Source organism: Fistularia commersonii, chromosome 1 (genome assembly GCF_037954325.1).
Source record: "Fistularia commersonii isolate RoL2024-O1a breed Wild chromosome 1, RoL_Fcom_v1.0, whole genome shotgun sequence".
Classification (NCBI taxonomy): domain Eukaryota; kingdom Metazoa; phylum Chordata; class Actinopteri; order Syngnathiformes; family Fistulariidae; genus Fistularia; species Fistularia commersonii.
The window spans coordinates 27,799,533-27,820,757 of NC_141284.1; the positions used below are offsets into that span (position 1 = coordinate 27,799,533).

The 21,225-nt window shown below is 40.5% G+C and overlaps 4 protein-coding genes across 14 annotated transcripts in view; 3 read left to right on the top strand and 1 right to left on the bottom strand.

Moving 5' to 3' along the window:
- map4k5 (mitogen-activated protein kinase kinase kinase kinase 5) overlaps positions 1-1,794 on the top strand; it is a 34,910-nt gene extending 33,116 nt beyond the window's left edge. For all 11 annotated transcript variants that reach the window (XM_086158129.1, XM_086158138.1, XM_086158146.1 and 8 more), the window contains one exon: positions 813-1,794. In XM_086158129.1, the coding sequence (XP_086014255.1) occupies positions 813-900 (88 nt within the window). In that variant the 3' untranslated portion in view covers positions 901-1,794. The remainder of the gene's footprint in view (positions 1-812) is intronic.
- A 1,241-nt stretch (positions 1,795-3,035) lies between these two features.
- On the top strand, positions 3,036-13,358 carry cdkl1 (cyclin dependent kinase like 1 (CDC2 related kinase)). The gene is made up of 10 exons (XM_086158222.1): positions 3,036-3,095; positions 4,327-4,555; positions 6,147-6,268; positions 8,394-8,466; positions 8,666-8,756; positions 9,983-10,183; positions 10,299-10,381; positions 10,565-10,621; positions 11,262-11,423; positions 12,524-13,358. Exons 2-10 carry the CDS (start codon positions 4,388-4,390, stop codon positions 12,623-12,625), a joined length of 1,059 nt encoding a protein of 352 aa, XP_086014348.1. The 5' UTR covers positions 3,036-3,095; positions 4,327-4,387; the 3' UTR covers positions 12,626-13,358.
- A 552-nt stretch (positions 13,359-13,910) lies between these two features.
- On the bottom strand, positions 13,911-18,240 carry dmac2l (distal membrane arm assembly component 2 like). The gene is made up of 4 exons (XM_086158235.1): positions 18,003-18,240; positions 16,862-17,070; positions 14,867-15,038; positions 13,911-14,785 (listed from the first exon to the last, which is right to left on the bottom strand). Exons 1-4 carry the CDS (start codon positions 18,098-18,100, stop codon positions 14,671-14,673), a joined length of 594 nt encoding a protein of 197 aa, XP_086014361.1. The 5' UTR covers positions 18,101-18,240; the 3' UTR covers positions 13,911-14,670.
- Positions 18,241-18,320: 80 nt separating this feature from the next.
- l2hgdh (L-2-hydroxyglutarate dehydrogenase) overlaps positions 18,321-21,225 on the top strand; it is a 12,803-nt gene continuing 9,898 nt past the window's right edge. Inside the window, exons 1-2 of the mRNA XM_086158288.1 lie at positions 18,321-18,559; positions 20,151-20,266. Coding sequence (XP_086014414.1) covers positions 18,468-18,559; positions 20,151-20,266 — 208 coding nt within the window. The 5' untranslated portion in view covers positions 18,321-18,467. The remainder of the gene's footprint in view (positions 18,560-20,150; positions 20,267-21,225) is intronic.

Sequence of the window (21,225 nt, forward strand, 5' to 3'; positions counted from 1 at the left end):
CTGGGCTTTCTCTCCCTGCAGCTATAAAGCTGAGGATTGAGGAGATGTTGGTTGAGAAAGTCACGGGAGTGAATCAACAACACATTACGTTTTTCATAAGGCAGCTGTACGGATCCAGAAAGTACCGACGATTCACGTTATTTTTAAATGTTTGTTTTTCAATTTCTACCCCTGCTGCTATTCTTCCATCTTTTTAAGTTAAAATAGCTTTGTTAAAAAAAAATAAATAAAAGAAAAAAACATTTCTCAGGTATAAGCTATAGAAAACGTGCAGTATTTGGAGGGATTTTACCTTCCGCACATGGAGGCAGTAAATGACCCCAAAAAAAACCCTGCCATACCAACGTCCCAGTGTTGTCCCTCGACCGTTTCAACAAATTAAGTTCAATGATTTTGTTTTGTTTTTTTGTTTTCTGTGACAGCAGGATGTTTTTGTTAATCCCCAACAGTCGACTCCGAAAGCACCGCTACTTCACGCTGGAGCCAAGTCAGAGATTTTTGGCAGGCTGCTTAAAAGACCCTCTAATGTCTGATCTGACCGATGGGAATGTTTTCCTTCTCACATTCAGTTTTTCTGAGTTTAGTCTGGATCATTTCACACTTTTGTGAGAAAAAAAAAAAAAAAGTACCATATCAGGTAACACAGTCAGTCAGATCGCACCTTTGGCAATGGGGGGTACAATTTAAATTAAAAGCGACATCTGTGAATGGTCTGTTTGCCGAGTCCCGAGACACTTCCAAGTGAATTCCAACTCCTAACTCGTCACCGACTTCAGTGTCGTTCACACGCTGACGCTGTGTTTCCCCGGCAGGGTGGTGGTCCTGGAGAGCCGGCCCACGGACAACCCCACGGCCCTGAGTAACCTCTACATCCTGGCAGGTCATGAGAACAGTTACTGAGACGCCAAACACCTACATCAGGCTTTCACCTGAAGTTCTTTGTCGTGGGAGACGCCTGGTTTTAATGAAGTCGGCGGTTCCGTTACCAATCGCCGGGTCGACAGGTCAGTGAGGGAGGAGCCGCTGTGGATTAATGAGTAGCCTTTTACCAGCGATACGTTCACCGCCGCTCCACTCGTCACACATCGGGGAGGAAACCGTCAGGAGGAGGTGAAACAACAAGCTCGTTGTTACTTTGCATTATTCTCACTTCCCTGTACGGCGTTACAACTGAATTATCTAGAGGTTTTACTGACAAAAGTGCCATTAAACTTCACAAAGAATTTGTGACGGTCTTAGCAAAGGATGGGAGATTTTCGTTGTTGCTGTGTGTAACACATCGCTCGCAATTAGCCGGTGACCGTCGTTACACAAGAGGAGATTTTACCAGGCGTGTAGTCGGACTAATTGATCAGTTTAAACACAAACCCACATGGCTTATTTAAGCAATATTTATTAACCTCATGTTAAGTGATAGAGTATGTTGGAATTCCAGTTAACAGGCCTGCTGTATGTGGGACTCAAGCTCAAAATAGGATTCAATAACTACCTAGCAAAGAGTTCCTGAGCAGCTTTGGGTTATTTTTACCGCTATGTAATATACTCGCATCTCCTGCTCCCGTGACTTTTTAGGATTTGAATATAATGTAAAAAAATTTGCTTACCCTCTTCTTTTATAGACCTTTTACTTCTCATTATTTGCACCATGTAAGCACTTTTGTACATTTTTTTAATTTAAAATAAAAGTGACAAAATGAGGGACAATGCTCGGTTTTGTTAACATCTTTGCATTCCCTTTCGCAAAATGTTAAATGTTTGCTGTTTTTGTAATAAAAAAAAAGGCTGTTAACAAGATAACCAGCTGGATTCTTGTGTTGCTGTGAGATTGGGACGATGCATGCTGATGAGGCGTCTCTGTGGGGGAGGCGCAGAGGGAGATGTGAGGCTATTAGTTTCCATGATGTCCCCTTTTATGCTGTCATTCTTCTGCCTTCGCCTGGCTCAGCTAATTGGTCTCAGCGCGACGCAGCAGCAAGTCGGGGTTAAACTTTACGTGTGACGTTCACAGACGTGTGACTTTTAGACGTGGGAATTACTCAGCGGCAAGAAATCAGGGCAATAAAAACCTCTGCAAATGGGGTAAAAGACCTAGGATATGCCAATCCAGCTAAATGCTGATCCGTTTTCCGAAGTTTGCTCCCGCAATGCTCACTTTTATGTAAGGATTACATTACGTTTGTTCCAGAGAGATAGCAGATACAATGAAACCCTTCCCTTTCACAACATGCCATCATTGTTATGCTTTCCAGAACATAATGTGTACATCATTACAAATGAAGGATTTTATGAAGGTTATTTACAGCTATGATGGAAAGGCAGGGTTTGTGGGGCTTTTGGGGTCTAAGTGTCCATCCAAGGGGAGAAGCTAGTAGAGTATATGGTTTTTAGAATGTAGTAGCTGGCGGAGTATTTTTTAACTAATCCATTTAGTTATTTTTCGGGAGTATAGGGAGTAAGCTTATTCATAAAAGAAACTGACAAAGATGTTTTGTGCAACAAATATTTCATAGTATCCATTTTTTAGCTTTTGCGTGAATTGTAGTTTTACAGTTGCCATCAGTCAGAGGTGTTATTAATATACTTTTCATGTTTGAATAAAAACTGCAGATCAAGGAATAGTAAGTACAATACTATGAACATTTTTTTGATCAGTTTTCAGATGCTGCTTTTCCCTTCTTATGGCTCCTACATTCACCCGCTTCACTTAATTGATGTAAAAAATTGGATGAAAGACAGCGCTTTGTTTATCTGACATGGATTGTTGTCGTTTCTTGAGCTTCTTAAAATGGGATTCTGATAGCAATATCTAATGTGTCATCATTTTTTTTTTTAATTATTCCATAAGATAGTATAAGATTTACAGTGAAATAATTAAAAACCGTAGATGAAGAGCCAAACAGCGTGTTTTATTTTGAAAAGCGGAACCGGAAGTTGATCGCGGTCCACGGAATTGACGCCTCGATGGATCCGGAGGAGGCGAGGGCGGCGGGGACAGTCAGCCGGAGATCGTCCGCTCCTTCAGGCGGGGGTCTGGCTGACGGATTAGCCGCTAAACTTGTCCCACCAACACCTCAGGTGATTTAAATTTTCGGAAAGTAAGTGAAGTATTTCATTTTTACATCTCACGGGATTTTTTTTTTTAATTTTTCAGGCGAAATAACACCCAACCAAAATGTAGATATTTAGCTAGCTTCGTGATTTAGCGCTCACCTGTTGATTGTGATGGTTATGATTAATAGAAAATTAGCCTTGAACCGCTAGCCTGGACCGTTAGCTTCGTCGAGTTTCAATTTGTTTTCTTTTTTAACTTCTCACATGATGAATGCAGTACTCTGATTTTATTCCCTTTAAGTCTATTGGTGCTTTATGTTTGCTCATTTCATTCCTCTTTTTGCTGTTGTATTTTGTTTTTTCCTCCTTGGAGAAATGACAACAATCTTGATCTTGCTAGTATCTTTGTCAGGCGGTCGAACAGTCGTGATACTGGCAGGTAAATTGTCTCTGGTCTTTTGGGTTAAAAAAAAAAGTATTTTTCAATTATTTTTGTCCCCTGAGACAATTTGTTGTTGTGTAAACAGCGTGTAAGTGTAATTATACATCAAAACACCTCAACATTATTCTCAGCATGTGTTCAGTGCTTGCAGACACGGTGGAAAACTGCATGGGTTCCTGCACGAAAAGTTGCAGATTTATATCTATTTATTAAGATTTTTTTCATAATGGAATCACAAGAAATTGCAATTGACCAAATCTAAGCAGCTATAGAAGGCCTCGAAAGGATGTAAAAAAAAAAAAAAAAATCCCTGATAATCAGGGACAACACATTGTTAAACATATCCCTTGTAGTCTCATCAGATTAGAAAGGAAGGGTTGGAGAAATTAATAAAAATAAGAACTATATATGGTGCAACCTATTATACAATCAAAACTTCCTAAATTCTTAACCTCCTGCATGACAAACATGCTGATCATTTAAAAAAGTAATAAACAACGTAAATCTCAATTTGCATTTAACCATCCTAAATGTGGAAAATAAATATTAGTGTTTTTTTTTTTACTTATCTTTTTTTATTAAAAGGAGATATAGTCATTTAGATCAGATGCATTTAACTGATTTTAATGCTTCTGAATGTTTTAAACATTACCAGTGGGGAAAAAACAAAGAGTTTCTTTTCAAAGAGGAAACACTCAGTTCATTGATTTGTGTTTAAACCAACAGAATGACAGTAATTGGATCAGAGTTACAGGAGTATTTGGCGCCCACTAGTGTATGAGGCCCTATGAGATCTACTCTTGTGCTTTACTAGTTTACTGTCCATCTTTCAGTTGCATAGACGCTGCTACCTGGCGTGGTCTCCCTTCAGATGTCTGCGGCTCCGGCCTGAGGATGGAGAAGTACGAGAAGATCCGAAAGATCGGGGAGGGCTCCTACGGCGTTGTCTTCAAGTGCAGAAACAAAGACTCTGGTCAGATCGTGGCCATCAAGAAGTTTGTGGAGTCAGAAGACGATCCTGTCATTAAAAAGATTGCGCTTAGGGAGATCAGGATGCTGAAGGTAATGGCGCAATCCAATCATTTATCGATTGAAATATCAGAAGGGTTTGTGGCTTTACTTGTGATTGTTTCAAACACTTTGGCATTTTTCAAATAGAAATGCGTGAAAATTTCAGATAACAGTCTGAAAAAGTTGAGAGCTTTGGGTTTTTTTATTTATACAGGATGCTTTATCATTTTTCTAAGTTTAGGTTTCCCAAAGCATATTGCCAATTTAGCTGTAAATGAGAGGAAAAGTTAAATGACTTGTTTTGTCCTGAAAAAGGTTATTTCAAAGTTTGATTTAGTTTTTCATTATTTATTTACTTATTACTCAAAAACAAATCCCTCAAAAAAGAACGTCCTGCAACAACCAAGAGAAATTACAGAAGAAAGAAAAGGAGCTGATTTCCTGAAAAGGAGTGGAAAAATGACCGTAAAGCATTTCACATGAATTAGTGCTTATCTCAGGGAAAAAAAAAATTCAAAATGATTCAAGTTGATTAAAAAAACAACTAAAAGTTGAGTCAAAAGACTCATCCATGTACTTGATATCATGGTCATTTACAAATATATTTTATAAATTTACTATCTATATTGGCTTTTTTAATCATTTTTGTTACTTATTATTTTTTGTGGCCTCCAGTGAAGCAACCTCTGAATGTATTGTTATTAACTTAATTCTTTTGTTTGTTATGCCATCTCTTTATTAGGGATTTAGGATTTGGCATATTCATTGTTTTTAAACTACGATTTTAAAACCAATGTGACAACCAGTTTAGCGTTTTACAAAACGTTGTTTATTTTGGTTAATCGCTGTAACATTGCTAATCATTCTCGTCGGATGCATGTGATCCACCATGTTTTATTTGATGTCTTAAAAATGCAAATGCTTTTTTCAGGCCAGTGAAATACGTGCTCTTGTGTGGCCAGCAGGGATGGGTGTTGAAGTAGTGAGGGGGCTGTCCTTTTTTTTTTTTGCAGCCTTACAAAGACCCTCTCATTCATTTAAAAAGGGGTATATTCAAAAGAAGGTTTTGAGGCTTGTAATTACATAAATGGAAATCCCCGCAGGGTCATGTCCAATTCAAGTACCTTAGTCAAAATGTTGAATTATCAGTGTCTTTAGTAAGTAGGACTGGGAGCTGTAAAATTGTCATGTTTTCTAATTTGCCTGCTTTTGACCCATATTTTTGTCCCTTCCCTGTCTCACACAAAAAGAAGTAAACAGATGTTTTCTAAACTTTTATTTTGAAAAGAAAAAGACTGTTACCCGATTGGCTTTTCTTGTTTTGCTATGTAGAATCATCATCCGGTGCAGTTGTTGGAGGTTTAACTCGTTATGCGATTAGCGGGGGTGTTAGCCGTGTCCTGGACACCACGAGCTCATAAAAAAAGACGGGATGGGGGCCGGTTGCTAGGGGCGACAGCATGTTTATTACCATCTGTAAACAGTTAAGTTGAAGTTCCAAGAGCAAACCACAGATGGTTTAGGTGTGCAAACTCCGGCGTGTTTTTTCTCCACTGTTTGCAGGATTTACAAAAGTTCTGCTCATCATGTTTGCTCAGCATCTGATGTGTCCGTGTGTGTGTGTGTGTGTCCGCATCCGCAGCAACTGAAACACACCAACCTGGTAAATCTGATCGAGGTGTTTCGACGTAAAAGGAAGCTTCATCTTGTGTTCGAATACTGCGACCACACTGTCCTCAACGAGCTGGATCGCCATCCCAGAGGGTGGGTGTCGCTGAAAACGAAAAATGAGATGCTAGCCAGTTTATGTGGTATGTCTCGGTCACACTAACATGCTAAAGGTTTGACTTGGAGTATGAATCATCTAGTAAACATGGATCGGAGAGCTGAAAAAATATAAGGAACAACTCTCTTCATTATCAAATACTTGATGTCAAAAAATGGAAATAATAATAACAATAACAATAATGATAAATATATACATCGGTTTGAAACTTTAAGACACTTTAAGACACCATGTAAAGTAGAAGAAACTTTAAACATTCTTATTTAGGGTCATCAGATCTTTCTGTTTTATCTTTTTTTTTAAATTGGGTCGGCTTTTATGTATCACAGTTTAAAACGAGTTGCTGAAAAAGTGAGAATATATCTTTATATTACTAATGACGAACTATGTGACAGCAGTATTTAGAGACTTTGACATCATCTTTCTTCTAATGTGCTGACATTTTAGAGGATCTTCGGTTGGATCAGATGGATCCAATTTCTTGTCTTGTCTGAGCATCAACCAAAACATTGAAAGTGTAAAGTTTACAGTTTTTGAAAGAGCTGTCCAAGCATTGGGATCGTCAGCTTCAGCACGAGGAAAGGTTTAAGACACTCTGGTACAATTTGGACTGAATTACCGAATGCATGTTTCTAAATGATTCAACCGTCCCACGCGGTGAGAGTAAAGCATGATCTTATCCAGCCTGTGCATCTGAGCAGCGCCGCTCCTGGGTTGCAATGAAATGGCGTTGCGGCAGCAGCGCAAGGTTACATAACAGGTGCATAAATCCCAGTACAGTTTCTTCTCATGTGTACACTGGATTATCTTTACACTACATAGACACCACGCCGTAAACCAGCCTTTGTCCGCATCTGATGGGCACAACGCTGGTCTCCCGGGATGCTGACCTGCCTCGTCAGGAATGTTTACAGTGACGCTCTCCCAGGATGCTTTGCTAGCAGGGTGCTGTCAAGGCCCTTTAGGTTTGGCCACATTTTATACGGAGTGTTTTCGCTGTCTGCCCCCCCCCCCCCCCACACACACACACCACCCCCGTCCTGGCCCACGCCGTTCCGGACGGCGAAGGTTCAAAAAGAGACAAAACAGATCTGGGGAAAAAGGGCGGAGATTGTTATGAATTGCCGGTCACGTGGCTCGATTTAGCGGTTTCTGTGGCAACGCAGATAGATGACCGTCCTTGAGCCAACAAAGCCTCAGTGTTTTGGATCGGGGCTTCCAGTGCAGGAACCGGTCTCTGTCCTCCAGCCTGATGGAGACCATGTGTGGAAAACTGGAGCAGAGATGGCCGTCCTTCATTACTGATACTTATCCTGAAAAACAAGTTGTCTCAGGAATGCAAATTCCTCATCGGCGGAGGAGCTGTGCAGCTCTTTATCGTCAGAGATTGAACCATCAGCCGGCGGCTCTTCGTCAAAGACCGATTTCTCCATAGTTATTGAATTCTAACGAAAACACAACCATCTCCCAAGAGGAGGAATTCCTCGACTCTTTACTGCGATGAAGATCGATCGCTCAGTGTAAAACCGTCCTGAAGGAGCTTCAAAACCTGTTTAAAACACCCGACCAACAAATGCGAGAAGTTATCTCGAAGAAACCGGTGTCAAGTAACGTCCAATTAGCACTGTGTGAAGATCGCCAGATGATGATGTCACGCTCGTGTTGACGCCGACGACCATTCCGCCTTCTCTGCAGACACCGATCTCTGCTCGAGACTGATTAATCGATAATTAAATCACCAGTTACGGACTAAAGAGTGGGCACGCTGTCAGACGCTTACATCTGGTCAGCTAAACACACTTTGACAAATAACCCGCTTAACCGAGTCCATAAATCTGTCTTCAATGTGGTGCAATTGAAAAGTGAGATTACCATTCTAACTGGAAAAGTTTCACTAAAAGAAAGTAAAAGGAAAATCCTGTACGACTAAATAACTAAAAGACTGACTTTGATTGAAAAAAGAAAAAAATGAAGATTAAAATTTCCAGCCTTCAATTTTTTAAGTATCTGGAGAATTTCTTATTTTGGCAATTAATCTTTCAGTGCTTAACAGGTGTGTGCGATCATGATAATGATTAACCGGCTGATGTTTTGGCTCTTCAGAGTCCCAGAGCACCTCGTGAAGAGCATCATCTGGCAGACGCTCCAGGCTGTCAACTTCTGTCACAAACAAAACGCAAGTGATCCTCACTCGGCTGTCCTCCTTGCTCCTCCCTCCTCGACGCTCCTTTTTAACAAGAATTCCTTCCCCTCGGCTGAGCGGCTGTTAATGTGTCACCTAGACACAACAATTGCTGTTAAACGGGGTGGCAGATGTCTCTTTTTACTGTTGCTCACACGGTCACTTGGTCCTCCACATCTGTGTGTGTCTGCAGTGTATCCACAGAGATGTGAAGCCTGAGAACATCCTCATCACCAAACACCAAGTAATCAAACTCTGTGACTTTGGATTTGCAAGGATTCTCAGTAAGTTTGTTTTTTTTCTATTTTTTTTTTTTTTACAATTTTATGATTGCTCTGCGCCCTCTGGTGGACATTATGATTACAAGATTATTTGTCCGCTTGAAGTGTTTGGGCAATTATTTTTGTGGCGGGCCACATTTCTCATTTTTATGTGCGGGCCAACTAGGTATCATGTAAATTATACAAAATAAAAATTACTATTTAAATATTTATTTTTGGGGGGGCATTTTATTTCAACTTTATAATCATTAATATAAATGTACCGACATGATTTTGTTTGTAATCATCCATTCAAAATTAAACCAAAGGAAAAAATTTGGATTTTTTTAAAATTCAATATTGATTGAAAATATTCATTGAAATATTCAAAGAAAATTCAGGAACACACAAAGTAATTATGAGACTCATATTAGTGGCAGGCGACAATTATTTGATAGTTTTTTTCTTTAATCTATAAATTAGAAAGGTCAAGTGAGTCAAGCAATGTAGTCTCATTTATTTTTCACCCACACAATTTAAACATAAAAAAATAGCTATTTTGAAGAAGTTAAATGGCAAATTCAAAAACAATGTTTCAAAAAATAAGATATTAAAAAAAATGAAAGGAGGATAATTAATGTTATTATTTTGAAAATAAATTTAAGATTTAAAATTAATAACCATGAATAAACCGGAAATGGATTTGTCGTGGGGTTTTAGATGTATGTCAAGTTAAAGATGAATAAATCAAATACAGCTCTCGGTCATTAAATGGCAAATTCAAAAACAATGTTTAAAAAAAATAAGATATTAAAAAAACGAAAGGAGGATAATTAATGTTATAATTTTGAAAATAAATTTAAGATTTAAAATTAATAACCATGAATAAACGGGAAATGGATTTGTCGTGGGGTTTTAGATGTATGTCAAGTTAAAGATGAATAAATCAAATACAGCTCTCAGTCAAGAACCCACTGCACCACGTTAGAAACCTCTGCTATCCAAAGATGCCACACTCATCGATATCAGTCTTCAATCGCAAACCAAAAAAACCCTCTTAATTCCTCCTCATTACCTTGTGTGGCCTTGAAGCTGTCATGTGCCAGAGGAAGAAATAAAAGTTATTTATTGTTGAATATGAAGTAGAATTCAACATTAGATAATGGACGGAGGACGCTTTGGTTCCGTCAAGGTTCTGCAATGACAAGAACCGCTTCTTTTGACACGCGGTGTTTCTGGTGTGTCTTCAGCGGGACCGTGTGACTACTACACCGACTACGTGGCCACCCGATGGTACCGGGCCCCCGAGCTGCTGGTGGGAGACACTCAGTACGGCCCCCCGGTGGACGTTTGGGCCGTGGGTTGCGTCTTCGCCGAGTTGCTGTCGGGGATCCCTCTGTGGCCCGGGAAGTCTGACATGGACCAGCTGTACCTGATCCAGAAGACCCTGGGTGAGGCCGCCCAAGTCCAACGTCTGAGAAAATCGCGCGTGGAGGCTTTTCTTCTAATGGGCAGAAGCCACAGCAGCCTGAGTGAAACCATACGCCTTGTTTCTGGTCCCCGCAGGAGACCTGATCCCACGACACCAGCAGGTTTTCAGCAACAACCAGTTCTTCAGTGGAGTTTCCATCCCAGAATCGCAGGAGACGGTGAGGCTGAAATGTCATCTGACCTCCGGATGACACACGTGTTTTGTTATATTTTTCTGTGTTTTAATCCCCCTTTTACTTTTCTGAAATCAATTCGGCTTCCAAAGCTGAATCTCAGCTGTTCTGTTGCAGAAAATTAGAAAAGAGAGAAGATCCAGATCACACTTCTGTCTGTTTCTGTAGGAACCTCTGGAGCAGAAACACCCAAACCTCTCGCCCCAGGCTCTGAGTCTCATGAAGGTAACGAACCGCCTGCCATCAGATGATCAAAAATTAAACCCAGAGGAAGAATTTGTCAGTTTGATAACTGATAGTGGCCTGATGCTACTGTAAACTTCAGGTGAACAGAATAAACAAATTTTTATATTATGTAATTGTTGGTTGTTTTCAAAACCGGAGCGATCACGAGTGTCTGGCGGCTGAATTGTCGGTTATCAACTATGGTATATAATCTTGTTTTATAAAAACACTTTTGGTTTCCCAATTGATTCATTAATTTGTTAAATTGCGAGGAAATCGACATATTAGCAAAACAGTGTTAAAATCACCAGGAAATTTTCCAAAAATTTGCCAAAAAATGATCAACCATTATTTGTAAAAAAAAAATATATATATACCCTTGTTCATTTCCCTGCTGTGGGGCTGAAAAGGGAATATTTTATCTTTTTTTTTTTTTTTTTTTTTTTTTTTTTTTTTTTTTACTTATGAAGCGTCTTTGAGTGTCATGAAAAGCGCTATAAAAATCCCATGTATTATTATTATTATATTACCTCAACTTGATGAAGAATTTTCAAAACCTTGAAACTCCACCTTGGAGTTCAGATCAGTGATATTCCCTCAGGATTAAAAACCCACGCGTGTCTCGCTGCCGTCCGTCCAGGGTTGTCTGAGGATGGACCCGTCCGAGCGGCTGACCTGCGAGCAGCTCCTCCGGCAGAACTACTTCGACGGCCTGAGAGAGAAAAGCGAGGGCCCGTCCCGGGAGCAAGATCGCCATGGAAACAAGAGGACGCGTTTACCCCGCAAACAACTTCCTCCCGGGGTAAGAAGCTGTAGGCCCTTCCTTTGACATGATAAATAAACGGAGATTAGTATTGGGTTTGCAGGCACAAACCTGTCCAGATCACGTCTCTGACTAAAGGTGTCGGAACAGGATATTAGAATCTGCAAATTCAGGGAATTACAGGCTGAGTGAATTAATAACTCTGTGGCAGGTTGATGAAACTCAATTTCCCCGCGTCTCCGATCTTTGTAAATGCCCCTTTTTTTTTTTTTTTTGAATGAATGAAAGGCCTTTTCTTCTGTTAAATATAATGAATGACTGTGAAGCAGCCGGCGAGCATCAAAATAAAAATGTTCTTTTTGAAGTGTAAAATCGGAGTTTCACCGTCTTACAGAAAAATCAGTCGTAGATTGAAACCACCGAGGAGCTCCACTGAACGCCACAGGAGGTCTTTGCTACCCGAGGCTGTCAGACTTTTTAATTCCTCTTCCTTCAGCCGAAGGGAATCTTCAAATGTTCGTACTTTTTAAGAGCTTAAAACACTTGATAGCCTTAACTTTTACACTTTATACACTGCTCAAAAAAATAAAGGGAACACTTAAAAAACACATCCTAGATCTAAATGAATGAAATATTCTTATGAAATACTTTGCTCTTCACACAGTTGAATGTGCTGACAACAAAATCACACAAAAATGATCGATGGAAATCAATTGTATCAACCCATGGAGGTCTGGATTAGGAATCACACTCAAAATTAAAGTGTAAAAACAAACTCCAGGCTGATCCAACTTTGATGTAATGTCCTTAAAACAAGTCAAAATGAATCCGTGTTGCTTCCTGAGTGGACACTATGATTTCACACAAGTGTGATTGACTTGGAGTTACATTGTGTTGTTCAAGTGTTCCCTTTATTTTTTTGAGCAGTATATTTTATTGTATTTCTTATTCTCCCTCCTTCCTATTATTATCTATTATTGTTATGTTTTGCTCGAAACTCTGGCACAACAATTTCCATCGGGATAAATAAAGTTGTTCTTATCTTATCTTAATAATAATCATGTCTGACAACTTTATTGTTTAACTCAATGTAAAATGTTTCTGTTTGTTTTCTACCCGTCCCCCGCTCTCTCTGGCAGCATCTGCCACAGCTGACGGGCAGCAGCATCTTTCCGGCTCTTGACAACAAGAAATACAACAACCACCTGCGCAAGTTCAACTATCACCTCCCCAACATCTAGTCCGCCCTGTTTTGACACGACACCTGCGACCAGCAGGGTTTTTCTCCTCCAAAACCACTCAGGAAAAGAAGCGGCAGCGCCGACCGAGGCCGAGAGCGTCCCGCCGCGTCCCGAGACATCAGGTGTCAGTCTATGCACTTTTATTTTTTGCGATGTTTGTTGCCTACATTTCACGCCGTTGGTTTTCAGACGTACAAAGACAAGGAGTGACCTGACGCTCCACACGCCGATTAGACTGAAGGTGAAGCCTCCTCTGCTTTGCCAAATGTGTTTTTATATTCAAGATCGACTCTAAGAGTGACATCTTTTTATGTTGTCAGAAGTTACAAAGTAGGACACAAAATTTGACTTTTTTGTCAAGTTTAAAGGCTCTAAAAATAATATTTATTGACATCAGGTAAGGAAATATTTGAAGGAACGCACCAGAATTTGGGGGAAAACGGTCCCCAGTAAAACAGTAAAGCAGTAAAAGCAGTAAAACAAGAACATCCATGCTCCTCTCATCGCTCAGATTCTTGCTAGTTAGCTTAGCACAATGAATGTTTGCAACCATCCAATCCTCCTCGACCGTCTGGAATCATGAGGCATCACCGACACCGCCCTCTCCTGGTTCCATTCATACCTCTCCGGCAGATCTCACTACATCGACATAAACAACCATACATCTTCCACCACCCCCGTCCGACACGGAGTTCCACAAGGTTCAGTTCTTGGCCCCGTACTTTTCACCCTCCACATGCTGCCACTTGGACACATCATCCGCCGCCATGGACTCCATTTCCACTGCTATGCTGATGACACTCAGCTCTACATAAACACCAAAACAATCACTTCCGAAATCCTTTCCACCCTCACCGACTGCATCACAGACATAAAAACCTGGATGAGCCCTAATTTCCTCAAACTCAACAGCAACAAAACAGAAATTATCATATTCGGCCCAAAATCCTTGCTCAATTCCTGTCACAATCTCGCACTCTCCATTGATGGTCACTCTGTTACCCCCTAACCCCTGGTAACTACAGCTCTTCCCATTAACTATGTGTATGTTCTATGTTTTCCGTCGTCAACTTGTAAAGCGTCTTTGCGTACCTTGAAAAGTGCTATACAAATCGTATGTATTATTATTATTATTATTACTACAGGGTTCAAACTCTAGACCACTCGATTGTTCCAAAAATGCTTTCGCTAAAAACATTCACTGCATCTTGGAGAAATACTGCGGGACGACCAGACATTCTAAATTTACAAACATGTTTAAAGCAGAACGACTTTCCCGACAGACCACGAGGCAGAGCGATCTCTCACACACACACACACACACACACACACACACACACACACACACACACAGCTTAGAAGAATTTGGGTCGAAATACAAGGGTCAAAATGACTCTGAAAATAAAAACATCCTGATGATGTTTCTTACTTTCTTTCCAGTTGACGACGAGTGACCAACTTGTAAAATGTTTATTTTCTTACTAGAATTTAGGTTTAATCTAGACAGAAAAACTGGCGTTTTAAGTCATTTGCTCACCATCCTGTATTCGACACACACAAGTTTGTTTTTTTTAATTCTGGTGGACTTCAATGGGCTCACCGTCACTGTGCTAAGCTAACTAGCAGGAGGAGAGTGCCAAGCTGCACCAGCGGAGAGGGCAATCCATTTTTTTTTTTTTTTTGTTTTAATAGAGGAATCAGAGCAGACCGCTGAATTCCCCCAGAGGGTGACTTGTTCTTTTCAAATCTTTTCACCAACCAAAAGTAGCAGCACAATAAACTGAAACCTCGGTGCTAAGGATGTTCACAGCCATCAATCTGTCCTCAGATATTTTACAAATGCCAAATTAATATTGAGAGAAACTATTTAAAAAAGAAGACTCCTGAACTCTGAATACTCTGTATTCTTGCCGATGAAGTAACATTTATTACCTTGAATGTTGAGAATACAATAAACAAAGAAAAACCGATGTCAACAACATAAAGTGCTTCTAGCTTTCTCTTTTCTGACACATCAACCCATTAAATATCTCTCAAGCCTTTCCCTAGTCCAGATCCAGGACTAAATCCAGATGAGGAAGCGCCGTCTGCAATCTGTCAGCCGTCGTCTGTTTTTCTCTGATTCCTGGCAGGTCGCTGAGAAATAAATACTCCAAGTTCCTGTGTGGAATTAGCAAATCACAAGATAAAACTAGCCATTCGTCGCAAAATGGTTTCAGGTCTTTGCAGATTTATACTCACTTGAATTTGTGCAGAGCGATGACGCCCTTGTCAGTCACGTTCCCACAGGAAACCACCTCCATCATGTACAGACTCTCCTGCAGCGGCGGGATGGAGCTCAGCCGCTCCAGGCAGGCGTCCTCGATGTAGATGCACTTCTTCAGCTTTATCTCATCCACATATTTCAGACCCTCTGGAGAACAGAGAGAAAAATAAACGGCGTCAGCAAAGACATTTTCAAGTGTGTCCTGGTATGTGAGGATTATTTTTAATACTTTTCTACCGTTCAACTTGTTTATTTGATTTCAAAGTCAATGGAGAATTCCACTGGCCGATGAGCGATTAAATGAAAACATAAATAAATTGATTTAAAAGGAGCCAATCCAGCTTATCCTACACTTTTATTGTGGGGGGCCTATCGCAGCTGTCCTTGGACGAGAGGTGGGGCCCACCCAGGACCACAGGGAGACCAACAACCATTCACACAGTAAGGTTATTTTCTAATTTTTTTCCAATTAACCTCCGTATTTTTTGAAACCCACACAGACATGGAAAGTACATGCAAGCTTGTGCTTCTTTGAGGCAGAAGCATTGCCAAATGCGTCGCCACTGCCAAAATTAACTTTAAAATTATATTTTCTGCTGGAGAGCAGAAAAAGATGGCATAAAAGTAGGCAATAAATACCCCCCCCCCCATTTTTTTTTTTTTTTTCAGGAAACTGCACAAAATTGTCTCATGTTTCTGAAAACTCCTGGAATCTGCACAAAATAATCTAAATAATTAAAAAGTGAGGACAAAAGTGGCCCCAAGCTGGAAGGTTCCTAAAAAAAAGGTTGGGATTATTTAAGTATCTTATAATCTTAATTTAGATCAGGGATGCTGTGACAGAATTTTAATAGGGGCTGGTTTTCTTGGACCTGCCTTTTTTTATTACGGTATTATTATTTGTGATGTAATGGACATGCGACTTTCAAAACCTGAACAAGAAGCAAGAGCTGAACTTTTCACCAGAAAAATGCAGCTGAGTTCAGTGGCTCTATGTGTGTGTGTGTGTGTGTGTGTGTGTGTGTGTGTGTGTGTGTGTGTGTGTGTGTGTGTGTCATATCCAAGTCTCCTGCGTCACTGGTAGATAATCCGTCCTGCAAAGATGCACTTTTACCCTGAACCATCCCATGGTTTTAACGGACTACAGTCCCATTCAGGTCGCGCTCCATAAACAATTCATTCTCAACCTCAAACATTCAAATCTCTAATGTCAACAGGCAAAAATAAAAGATAAATGAAATAAAGTGTTTAGCTCCTGATTCTTTGTCATTTTCGGGTAGTTTTTGTCAACCACTACACCACTTTGTGGCCCATTTTATTGCAATTTTGTGCAGAGACAAAATCTTGAACATTTTCTTCAGTCTCTGATTTATTTGCTGTGATTTCTTGACCAGTTTTTGGCCATTTTTATTTTAAGGTAATGTTTTGGCATTTATTATCTTTCAGTAATTTTTTCCTTTATTATGATCAATTAACAGTGAATTTATTAATGAGGTACTTTCCATTTAAGTGAGATGAAACAATAAGGAAAAGAGAAGAAAACAATTGAATTAAAAAAAAAACATTCATTCAGCTGCTATATGACTGAATTAATGGAGTATATTTCGGGCATTTGCATTGAATCAATCATAATTTGAAAGGACAGAAGTTTTTTGAACGCTGACTAAAACAATGTCTTTTTTGTACTTATTTCAAAAGAAATGACATCATCTCCATAAATCGCATTTCCCATCCCTCATAGCGATAAAAAACAAAAACTAACTTTTCAATTTGACTTTATTTATGTGAGTTAAACAGCAGATATATATATTTTTCAACCTCATTGCTCATTCACAAAGCACGGGTGTTAAAGTTTATTATTAACTTCACAGACTGTCTTTAGACGCTGTCCAGTTAAAACTTTTCACCCAAATGGAAATGCTATTAAAACCCTGACAGGAAGATAATCTCATCCCTGCTGTAACACTGACCCATATAGTCGAAGCCTCTGTACATGATGCAGGATTCTGTGGCGTCAATGGCCTGGATCTTGTACCTGCCCAGGGGCCCCGTCGGCAGGGCGTTGTAGTCGTGATGCCAGCGGTCGAAGCCTTCGAACCGGACTTTGGCTCCACATCTTAGCAGCCACTCTGCCGCGGCTCGGTCCGGACCCACGGCCTTGATCCTCTCGTGATCCACCCTGAGCCAAGGTACACAATATTCAGACATGACGTTGCCCTCGAACAACACACGGAGAGAAGAAAGAAGCTGTTCAAATAAATAAACTCGCCCTTCACCTCCATTCATTACTTGTAGCAGATCAAAATACTCTGCTGTTTCATTATTTTCCAAAATGGGCACTTTTTGTACTTTGGGTTAAAATAACCTGCAATGAACATTTTTAATCATTTTAAATTGACTGTTTTGAGATGTATTATTCTGAAGACCAAAAGGTAAGGCTATATATTCAAACGCATGTCTGATTTGGTTTGTTTTATCGAGTCCCGGCAGAGCATTAGTTCTTAAATCGCTGATATTCAGTTAGAAGCAGGTTGTGAAGTAAACATCGGGATGTCGAATGCAATCTATCTGAATGAGACAGACAACAGCTGGCGGTGATTCTCTATTAGGGCATGTTAAGTTAACAAAATCCATCACTTTACAAAAATCCAAATATTCACATCCACAACATATGGCATTGCATCAGTGATATGTCGTTGGCTTTAAAATCAACATGGCTAATGGGCAACGTCTAGTCGACAGCACTTCTTAAATAAACGCAATAAACTTAAATATCCTCAACAAAAATCCGGTGTCAGTTGTTCTCCAGTATTTTCAGTACAGATATATTGATTGAGTTAAAATATAGCGTAATAAAACTAACTACATATTAGACTAGCAAGACAGGCATCTTCCCAACAGCAAAACTGTTAGATCTGAGAGTGTGGAACATTTTGGTTTGAAAATGAAATGAAAATGCGTCAGAAAAATGAGGACTAAAGGTCAAAATGGCAATACATTCTATTGACTGACCACAGCTTGCAATCAAATATCTAAGGGCATTTAATGTGGAATTCAGATTATGTGAGTGTGCATAATTTAATGTGTATATTCAGGAAATAGGTGTCTCACTTGTTGAAGACTGCATTGAGCCACCCCCAGAAGTGTCTCCGGTTCCGTCCTTGCCGACTCACAGCGCTCTGCGCCGCTTTGACCAATAGACTCATCATTCACGGCTGAAACATGAAACTAGGTGAGTTCCGTGAACTTTATTTAACACCGTCAAAACCCGCTGAATCGCCGAAAAACAAGTTCCACTGTCCTCCAAAGCATTGTTTACATCGCCGCCATGACTGAATCTCTTCCGCCCTCCGTGTGACGTCAAGAAAAAACGTGCTTTCCCATTGGTTGTTTGGCGTTACGTAAGGTGGGCGAAGCCTCCCGGTGGGCGTGGTTTCGTGTCGGCTTTTCGCGCAGGATGGTTGGCTAGCAGCAGCAACCCGCCGCGGGGAGGAGGAAGGACAAGGCAGTAAAACCGTCTCTCTGGAGGTTGTACAATGAAGATTCGGGTCTGAAGTGTGTTTTGTAGCAGCGACGATGATTCGGACTCTGGTCGGTTCGTCTACCAAGGCCGTCTTGGCCAAACAGCCCAAACTGCTAAACAACATTGCAAACCGGAAGTTACACAGGTGAGACTGGCTGAAAGGTAAGCTAGTCGTTTGTGTTTGTGTTTGCGATGCACGCCAGCTCTATCTAAGATAATAAGGTGGAGAAGTTGTTGAAAAGTTGTTCCTGCCCCAACTTGCAACTGATTACAGTTTTTGCCAAGGGCATTCAGTGGCATCTGTCAGGTTGCGCAACAACTCTGCTGATCTGGACCCTCAACCCCTGTGTTTATGTACACAAACTCCTCTGCACTCATTTACATTTCTCTCGTCTGCGTGAAGAATTTACGATTTGCCAATTTTCAAGTTTTCCACTGCACTTTATATAGGACTGTTTCTCTCGTCCATTATGGCGTGAACCCGCCCTATAGGAAAGCATGCAAGAAACATGTGTTTCAAGTTAAATGTAAAGGATAACTGGCCCCTCTGGCACAAGTTATGTAACTGTGGTCCTTTCCTATGCACTGGTAGGAAACCACTACATGCAGGTATGTCAGTACTGAGCCCTGAAAAAGCTAGAATGCAAGATTTTGTTAAACCAGCATTCTTCCTACATAATACTCTAAAAATATTTTGCACAGTTTTTCAATCCCGGATGATATGCGTGTTGTTGCGGCTTTACCAGGGTAAAAGCAGGCGTCTTGGCCCTTCTCTTATTTCCCTCACTTCACTGGTGTGGTCTGGTTCGTGTTTGCGAAAATAGAGTCAAGATGTTCGTTATGTTTCCAATCTCAAAATGTTCTATCAGAGAACATTGTGCTTTGTATTTTCAGCTAAAAGCCAGTACCTCATGGCTCGACATGAGAACTAGTTACACCCTCGCAGGAACAACATGGCAACGCTGGTTATTATTTCATTTACACGATGAGGCCACGTGACAGAGTTCCTTTTTAGAAATACAAACATTCTCTGTACATATTACAGAGATGAAGATGTTGCGGTTAGATGTTTTGGAGAGAAAGTCAGAGATGGTTGGGTCATGGACAGAGGAGGGAGAGTGAAGATATTGGTAGACGGATGCTGGAATTGGAGGTCTAGTGGAAGACCAAGGAGAAGACTGATGGATATGGAGTTAGTTGGTGTGAGAGAGGAGGATCCAGATAATAGGGTTAGATGGAGAAAGTTGATTCGCTGTGGAGACCCCTGAAGGGAAAAGCCGAAAGAAGAAGAATATATTAAAAAATATAGCACAACGTGGGTGCAAAACCCAGTTAGTCATTAGTTTTTTAACCTCTTCACACGAAAAAAAAATTGAAACCGCTACTTTTGTAATTCATCGTATTCCAAGGGTTCGAAAAGGGCCTTTGTGTGTTTGTTGGGTGCATCTCAAAAGCAAACCTCGTTCTTTAAACCGACGTTTTCCGACGTCAACATTAAGCGGAGTGCGTTCGGATACCGACCCCACAAGGGCGGATGCGGAGCAAGTAGAAGAAGAAGATTGTCTGTAAATATTACAGCGGTGGTGTGAGAGCCGGTTCAAAGGTCCTTTTGTTTGCCGCCTCAATGGCCTTCACATCTGTTGCTGGACTTTGAACAACCGCCCGAATTTTCCTCTGCTTCTGCTTGTCTGATGTGGGTCATATTTGAGTGTAACGCCCCCCCGCTTGTCTCCCAGCACCTATGACGTGGCGGTGGTGGGCGCGGGCATCGTGGGCCTTGCGACGGCCAGAGAGCTGATCCTGCGACACCCGACGCTCAGCTTCATCCTGCTGGAGAAGGAGAAAGAGCTGTGTGAGTCGTGACGTCAACAACCCGAACGCATCTGATACCAGACGTTAGGAAGAGGTTATACCGTCATTTCCAGGCTATAAGCCGCTACTTTTCCCACACGCTTTGAACAAAGCAGCTAAAACTACAATTGCGGTTAATTTATGGATTTTTTTTGGGGGGGGGGAGGCGGCTAACCAGCTTCACGCCTCAAAACGTTTAGCCTCGTCACATCTGAGGACGTTCAATTCCGACAGCGAAGAAGACGACTTTCACGGTTTTAGTGCGCAGGAGGAAAACCGATATAGCGATCAGCTGGAGGACAAAGGATGGATGGACTTTTGCTTGCGTTATTTATTATTCATCTTTTTCATCAGCTGTGTTACAGCCAATGTTTGGGGGAAAAAAAAAGCATTTCCAGCATGTATTTGTGGATGTTACCGGTATGGATTTAATTAAAAGTAAAAAGAAAAATGCTTCTGTGTAAATATCGTATGTTACAATGTGAACACCTGCAGCTTATAGACAAGTGTGGCCTTTATATGCACACATAGATTTTTTTTAGTTATTTTTCATCCGGTGCGGCTTATATTCAGGAGCGCTCAATCGTCCGGAAATGACTGTATTAATTAATTTAATATAGCTAATTAATTTTTCAGAGCTCGACAAAAAAAGTAAAACATGCACTTCTGTTGCTCAGCCAGAGATGGGCGCTGGATTAAAAGTATAGATATAGATATAAAAGTATAGACAAAGGTTTGAAAAAAAAACCTGCACACCAAGAGATAAGATAAGATAAGATAAGATAAGATAAGATAAGATAAGATAAGATAAGATAAGATAAACTTTATTGATCCTCATAGGGAAAAGTCTTTTGTCAGTGTAACAGTTATGTCAAAAATACGAATGAATATAAATATAAATAGAGAGACAGAAGATAGCAAGACACCCATGAATATTTATTTTACACAGAGTAAGGAAAA

Bases quoted from the DNA above. Each gene is read 5' to 3' on its own strand.
- cdkl1 (XM_086158222.1), top strand. From the start codon at position 4,388: ATGGAGAAGTACGAGAAGATCCGAAAGATCGGGGAGGGCTCCTACGGC. The intron at 8,757-9,982 runs GTAAGTTTGTTT...GTGTGTCTTCAG, and splicing joins TGGATTTGCAAGGATTCTCA to CGGGACCGTGTGACTACTAC. The intron at 10,382-10,564 runs GTGAGGCTGAAA...CTGTTTCTGTAG, and splicing joins TCCCAGAATCGCAGGAGACG to GAACCTCTGGAGCAGAAACA.
- dmac2l (XM_086158235.1), bottom strand. From the start codon at position 18,100: ATGATGAGTCTATTGGTCAAAGCGGCGCAGAGCGCTGTGAGTCGGCAA. The intron at 17,071-18,002 runs GTGAGACACCTA...ACCTTGGCTCAG, and splicing joins CTCAATGCAGTCTTCAACAA to GGTGGATCACGAGAGGATCA. The intron at 15,039-16,861 runs GTCAGTGTTACA...TCTGTTCTCCAG, and splicing joins CAGAGGCTTCGACTATATGG to AGGGTCTGAAATATGTGGAT.